The 7,500-nt window shown below is 40.3% G+C and overlaps 1 protein-coding gene across 2 annotated transcripts in view; it reads right to left on the bottom strand.

Annotated features, from left to right (window-relative positions):
• Positions 1–1,997: 1,997 nt before the first annotated feature.
• The window catches only part of Mdh1b (malate dehydrogenase 1B), a 37,379-nt gene continuing 31,876 nt past the window's right edge, over positions 1,998–7,500 (bottom strand). For both annotated transcript variants that reach the window (XM_004626724.2, XM_023710082.1), the window contains exon 12: positions 1,998–2,250. In XM_004626724.2, the coding sequence (XP_004626781.2) occupies positions 2,244–2,250 (7 nt within the window). In that variant the 3' untranslated portion in view covers positions 1,998–2,243. The remainder of the gene's footprint in view (positions 2,251–7,500) is intronic.

Below are 7,500 nucleotides of genomic sequence, written 5' to 3'. Positions count from 1 at the left end.
TCTGAAAATTGTTTTTGAAATGGCACTGCCAATAAGCCTGAAAATTGTTTTTTAAATTAATAACAGACATGATTATTTTTGTTCCAGTGAAATTTCATGTCTTCATTTGAGAAAATATATGGTGGTGGGTATAGTGATGAATATCAAGGCTTTCTGTGTGCCTATGGGAGTTTATTCCAGAACGTGCTATATGGTGCCAAATACATGACAGTTCATCTTCATCCTAGAAAGTATAGGCTAATGTGGATGGGGCTAAACATGTTCCAAAGAGCATAAAACTCTGCCTGTATTTCTTTTTAGCCCTTATCTAGGTGTCCATCAACTGAAGAAGAAATTCATATCTCCTTTTTTTAATGCATTTAGTACAGGGTCTACAGAGCCTCACTACACAGATCAGAGTTGGAACGATCTTTCTGTTTTAAAGTCTCCCAAGCACTGGGATTACAGGCACACTCCACCACGCCCAGTCTCAGTCACCCTCTCAGTGTGCTCCAGGATTGAGGCTGGGATGGCATATGGTTCTGGGGATTGAACCTCAGTCCCTGTGCCTGCCTAAGCAGGTGCTTTAAGAAATTGGTATCTGATTGGCCTGAGCTTAATATCCCCCCAAATGATGAAAAGGTAAAGTGTCTTGATAGCTATATTCTCTGTGGTAGCTTCCCTGTCTTGTTCTGGGTACTGAGTGGCTCACATTTCTGATTCAAGGGGTACTGAGCAGGATCTTTGCTTTGACTTCTTGGTCTGAATCACATTTTCCAATCTAGCTCAATTTTACCAGAATCCAAGTAAGGTCAAGTGCAACTGCCATGTGCTTAGAGCACCCAGCCATGTATTGCTCTTTGTGTTCACTCCCTTTTGGTTAGGGACCCTACAGAGAGGCAGAAAAAGTGGTCAGACTAGGGAATGAACCAATGTCCTTAACACAAACATGTTCTCTTCACAATAACATCCAACCAAGTATCGACTTTGGAAATACACAAAAGCCTACTGCTATGGTTGATATCTGATGTCTCCCAAGGGCCCAAGTGCTGCTGGGTGGGGGTTTTGGAAGTGACTGGATGACAGAGGTTCAAAGCTGACTTGTTCTTTGGAGGTGGGGTCTGGCCAGAAGAGGTGGGTCAGTTGGAGTGAGGCTTCAAAGGGTTTACCTCCTTCTTGACTTTCTCTTTCCTTCTTGGATGCCATGCCATGAACAACTGTCCTCTGCAATGTCCCTGTGCCATGCTTGTGCCCTGGAGCCAGGCAACTATGGACAGAAGCCTCTACAAACTGTAAGCAAAATAGACCTCTTCACCTTTAAGTTACAGGAGTCAGGTATTGTGTCTCAGGGATGAGAGGGTGACTAAGACACAAGTCAGGGGTTGAAATCACTCATTTTATTGTGAAAATATAGAAGCAACAAATAAGTATTTCAAATTCTTACAAATTTTCAGAAAATAACTGGTACCTCAAGAGTTATTTAAAAATATAGAGAAAGCACAGAAAGCTTCAGTTTTTAATGGGGTTCCTGAATTTTAAAAAGTTTATAACTGGCACTTTTGTAGGGTCCTATTACACTTGAAAATATCTGAGCATGTGAGTTTGACTAATAGAGCTTTAATAAAAGATTAATTCTTAGTTAAGGAATGCAATTTTATGGTAAAGATGTGGCTTTCTTTAAAATTAAGTTTACTGGGTCTGTCTTTCTTCTACATCTTTAAGATGCAGAAGCCTATTAATCAAAATTGATGAAAAAGTTCATTTTTTTTGCTAAGATGCTTATGTGAAACACAGCATACAACCCGGTCTTCTGAAGATGGGGAAGCTGACCAGCCCTGAATCTCACAGCCGAAACCTGTGGTCTTCTCTAGCTTATTCCCATTAACCTATTAGTTGAAGCCAGGGTGGTTAGAACACATGGGAAAATGTGAGGACTGTCTGGTGGAAGGAAACAGGCCTCATAAAAAGATGAAATGATAACTCTTTTTAAATGTAATATTTGAAATAGTAATGGACATTATTTCTGAGAAAATAATGTAAGAAACACAGGAGTGAACATAGGTGACACAAAATAATTGAACTCTGACTTTTAGTGCTGTCACAAAAATATTTAATTGCTTAGCATACTATCCGAGGCTGCAATAAACCTTCAAAGTTAATCTTCTCTAAATGCGATCATTTGTAGATCTTTCTGCATTTATTACAAAGCCAAATTACTTTACGTCTGATCTAACTGCGTCTGGCAATGTCTTGCAGTTTTGCTTTCAGGGTCTGTAAAAGGAGGAAAAATGAAGAGATGTAACTATTAATACATGTTATATATTAGTAGTTCCTGTTTTTACTAGCTTTTCTTTTCATCCTTTCTTCTTTGTTTACTGTGTTCCTATATTCTCATTTAATGGCTGAGAAAGTAAACACGTAAGATTCTATGAGGAAATCAAACCATGAGATCATCGTTAGATATTTTTGTATAGCAAGTAGAATTCTGGGCTCTTCTGGCCTTATGACATTGCTATGTGTAGGGTGTTTTGGCTCCCTTGCATGTTGTTCTGAATTCTGTAGGGAGCTATATTTTCAGCCCTATTTTGTCTCTGGGTCCTGCTGTTCCAAAGTGCACTAATCTAATTCTCCATGGTTAGCCCCAGTCAAAATATACACACTTTCAGAATGAAAGGTCCACTGAACTGTGTTCATTTTCTTGGATATGAAAATAAGTGTGGAGCTTGGGTGAAGACCTTGGTTGGTCAGCCACAAAATCCACACCAGGTATGTCTTAATAAAATATCGGATAAACTTTGGTACATACATTGGAAATCTGGACTTGCAAATGTATTCTTGTTCATTGTCTTACTTATATAATTATTCATTCTGATGGAAGGATGAGGTTCTCACTGTCAGAGACGTGGTTATAAAAGTGGAAAGCTAAGTTCTAGAGGAGTGGTGAAGCCAGCCTGAGGCTCCTGGATGTGGTGGTAGGGCATTATACTATAATGGCATCTTGTCTTCAACTATCCAGTTTTGTTCAGAGAACAAGAAAATTCTCATTAATATCTTGTCTAGAACCTACCTACTACTTATGGATTCTTGAATCTGTAACTTTTTAGAGATGGTTTCAGAAATCAAATCTAAAAAATCCATTGTAGGAAGAAGACTGTAATTAAAAGACTGTTTTTAGTATTCAAAGAACATCAATGTTTGCAATTATTCTTATTTTTTTCTACCAATATGATTTGGATTAAGAATATACCCCCAAAGCCTTCTGCACTCATAGGCAGAGGTTTTAGAAGGTAAATGAATCATGGGGACAATATAGCTGACTTGCAATTAGGAGGCAGGGTGTGGTCAGAAGAGATGGGTCACTGGGGCATAACCTGGAAGGGTATACCTCCTTCCTACCTCCTGTCTTGTTTTCTGACAACTACAATGAACCTCTTTCCCCCACTGTGTTTTTTTGCCATGAGGACTTCTGCCTTGGAGCCAGATGACCACTCAAGGACAGACTTCTGTGATTGGGAGCCAAAACAAACCTCTTCTACTTTAAGTTGTGGATGTTGGATATTTGTTCTAGTGAAAAGGAAATTGACTAACTGGTATCAGGAGTGGGGTCGTAACTGTGACTGTACTTCATCATGTGATTTAGAAGCCTTTGGAACTGGTTTGCAGCAGGAGTTTGGAGATCCCAGCCAGAGAAGGCCTATAATGCTCTAAGCTGAGTTTGCTGGAAGATTCTGGTCATAGCTCAGAAGACCAAAATACTGATAGAAAGAGAACAAAGATCAAGCTCAGAAGATTTCACTTGGGAAGAAAGACTCTGTTGGCAGTTGGACTCTGGGTCATGGGTATTATGCTTTGGAAGAAAATTTATCTACATTTTATTCATGTCTGGAGATGTTATAGGATACTGAAGTTAATCACTTAACAGTTTACCCTGAGCATCACGTGAGCATATATTTGTTTATAAACTGACAATTCTGAGCATTGCTCAGGCATGGAGAACTTCCCAGGCAGAAAAGAAGTACCTATAAATTTGGGGCCTGTGAAGTTTTGGCCAAGGAGATCTTGTTTGGTAAAAATATTAGTATTAAAAAGAAGCTAGATACTTTGTATCAGAACAATGGGTAGGGTGCCTTGAGAGAATCCTGAAAATCAGCAAGACACAACCTTTAAAAACCCAAAGATCCAAACTGAAAGACTTTGCTTTGAGAAGAGGGTCCTACAACATCCTGATTATAAAACTGTTTGCTAGGATTTGTTTCACAGTGCTCAGGTGTCTTGGCATTCAAAGACTACTACAGCCATGCCTAGCCCAAACCAGCAGCAGTTCTTGGTGTTATCCACATGATCCTGGTTTTACCAGTGGGCAGAGTGCAAGACTTATGAAGAAGTGAAGAACACTTTCACACAGATTTCAAAAGAAGACTTAGGAGGCCAAGCAGTGTGGCTTGAGAAAGCAGTGTAGGAAGCAAGCCTTCCCAACCCTTTCCCAATGGCACTCACATTTTTGTCCCATATGCTGGACATGGAACTACAGGACTTAATGTTTGTCCTGCTGGGCTTCAGTCTTGCATTAGTCTGATTTTTTTCAATCCCCCATTTTCTCCTTTTGGAATGGGAATGTTTACCCTGTGCCACTGTATGTTGAAAACATTTGATTTTCTCCTTGATTTTAACAGAGGTTCACAGCTGAGTTTGCTTCAAGTCTCAGATTGACGTTGAACTTGGCATTTTTCAGCAGTGCTGGAATTGTTCAAACTTTGGTGAGTCTTAGAGATGGACTAAATGCATTTGGCATAGAGGGGCACACGAGTCTTTTGGGGGTCATGGTGAAATTTTATGGTTGGATCAAGTCCTTTATATATTTGAGAGGTGATTGAATGCTGAGGGTGATATAACTGACTTGCTATTAGGAGGCTGGGCCTGGTCATAACAGGCAGAAAACTGGGGCATGACTTGGAAGTGAGTATCTCTCTTCCTAAGGCCTCCCTCCTCCTTCTTTTCCCTGGCTGTCATTGTGTAAGCAGCTTTTCTCTGCTATGCCTTTTGCTATGATGTTTTCTGCCTTGGAGTTAGCCAGTGAAGCAGCATGGAGACTTCTAAAACCAAAAGAAACCTATCCTACTTTAGGCTGTGTCAAGTTTGATGAAATGGTCAAAGGAAACTTCAATTTAATGTCTTTGCTTTTATTTGCATACTCGTACATGCAGCACTGTAATGTGTCACAGAAGACAAAACTATGGTACTCTATTATACTGTACTGCACAATCAGCAAACATTATGGTACTCTATAAACAAGGTGTACTGTACAAAGGAAAAACATTGAAGCTCTATCAACAAGATGTACAGAACTGCAGAAAAAGAAAAGGAGATAGGCGCGTGTATGAGCAGCAGTTTGGAATTAGAGCAGTGTGCCTTGGCCACAAGCTCAAATAGTTGTTAAAATAGGTAGGACATTAAATGAGGAATATCTGTACCCTGTGAATGTCACACACACACACACACACACACACTCACACACTCACACACTCACACATGGACATAGACACATACATAGAAAATCTCCTGATTTCCTTGTTCAAGAGAATTCCACTTGAGTTTTCTGTCTTTTCCTCTCATACACCTTCTAAGAAGGTTCTTCTCTTGTGACAGTGATCATTTTGGGCTTTGTGATGAAGGATTAAGTTGAAAAGGAGAAGGGCTGAGGGTGTGGTTGAAGCATTTTGGAAGAGCTTAAAGTAAGACATGGAAGCAGATTCAGTATTAAAAATAATTACTGTAAACCTGCCCCCAAAAATGTATACAGACTTCAGGAAAAGAAAAACAGTATGATGTTTGTTCAATAGATGGTGTCACGCTCATATGGGGGACCCTAGAGGATGTCATATATCTCAGAAAACCAACTAGACTGCCTCCCCATGGAGAAGAAATTGGAAATGCATGTGCAGCAACCCCCGTGACCCAGGCCAGCCAGGCAGCAACCCCCGTGACCCAGGCCAGCCAGGCAGCAACCCCCGTGACCCAGGCCAGCCAAGCAGCAGCCTACCATGCTAACACATGCCTGGAAGCCGACGGCCACCACTCAAGCACGTCTTGGAATTGTAGAGGCCCAGGGTAACCCGTGTTCATCTCATCACGTCTCAGTAAAGTTAATGTTAATACACTTATACAAGTTTTTCTTTCCTGAAGTATATATTTCTTGGCAGATTCTGTATATATATTTATAAATACAGATAGATATATTGATAGTTTTTGTCTCGGTGCTAGGGATGGAGTCTGCGGTCTCATACACACTAGGGCAGGACCATCATTTTTTAACCTAACAGATAGAAAGGATTTTATCATATTCTACTATGTTGCACTGTCAAACGTGCTAGGAAACATGCCCCGAAGCACTGCTGGTGGCACTAGTATTGACCCATCTCGCCCAGGGAGCAGCTTGTCAATTATGCATAAATTTAACCCACTGATTTTATTTCTGTGAGTTTGTGCTCAGGAAATAAGCAAGCACAAATCCTTGCAAAGACTAGCTACAACCCTATTCATAGCACCACTGGTCATAATACAGAGCATCTGAAAACAACCTTAAAATGTCCCAGTACAGGGAATTAACATTCTTTTTTTTTTTTTCTTTTTTGTTTGTTTTGTGGTACCAGGGATTGAACGCACGACCTTGCCCTTGCCAGGCAAGCACTTATTCTACTGAGCCATCTCTCCAGCTCTCACTTTCTTTTATATTCCTGTAAAGAATTAAAATTTCTATGACAATGATGAAATAGTGCTGTAGAAAAATCTTTAATGAAAAGATGTTTTCAGTATATCATTAAAAAGACAGAAAACAGGTTATAAACCCACAGGTACAATACCAACTACATAAAAACAAAACATTTGTACCCATGCATCCATAAGGGTACAAACCAAAAACAGTAAAATGTTTATTGCTAGTGTTGGAATGATGGAAGAAAACCTGAGTTGTCTTTATTTTCTTATACGTACTCATTTTTTCTTAAAGTTGTTTAAATAAACATTTTCATAATTAAAAAAAATGATTACTGTATTACCACCTTTATCCCCCTTTCAAAGGGTTTAGGAAGTATAAGGAAAGGAATCAGTGAGGCTTGGTGGTCCATTCCTGTGGTGTCAGCACTCTGAGGAGGCTGAGGCAGGAGGGTCACATGTTTTAGTCCTGTTCTGATAATTCAGGCACTTAATAAGACCCTGTGGCAAAATAAAACATTAAGCAAAGGGCTGGGGGGCCGACCTGATAGCTCAGCAGACTAAAGCGCTTGCTTAAGCAGAGCACAGCGGCTGGGGTTTGAGGCCTGCCATGCCAGCCCTGCATGCTGAGACGGCAATTGAAACTGGGCATGGTGGCGCATGTCTGTAATCCCTGAGATTGGGAAGCTGAAAATAGGAGGATCACTACAAGTCTGATCTACATCGTGAGACACTGTAGACCCTGTAGGCCATGCCCTAAACTAAAAACAGAGAGAGAGAGAGAGAGAGAGAGAGAGAGAGAGAGAGAGA

Source organism: Octodon degus, unplaced genomic scaffold (assembly GCF_000260255.1).
Source record: "Octodon degus isolate 3935 unplaced genomic scaffold, OctDeg1.0 scaffold00016, whole genome shotgun sequence".
NCBI lineage: Eukaryota > Metazoa > Chordata > Mammalia > Rodentia > Octodontidae > Octodon > Octodon degus.
The sequence above is the reverse complement of the archived record's forward strand: the minus strand, read 5'-3'. Positions and strand labels throughout refer to the sequence as shown.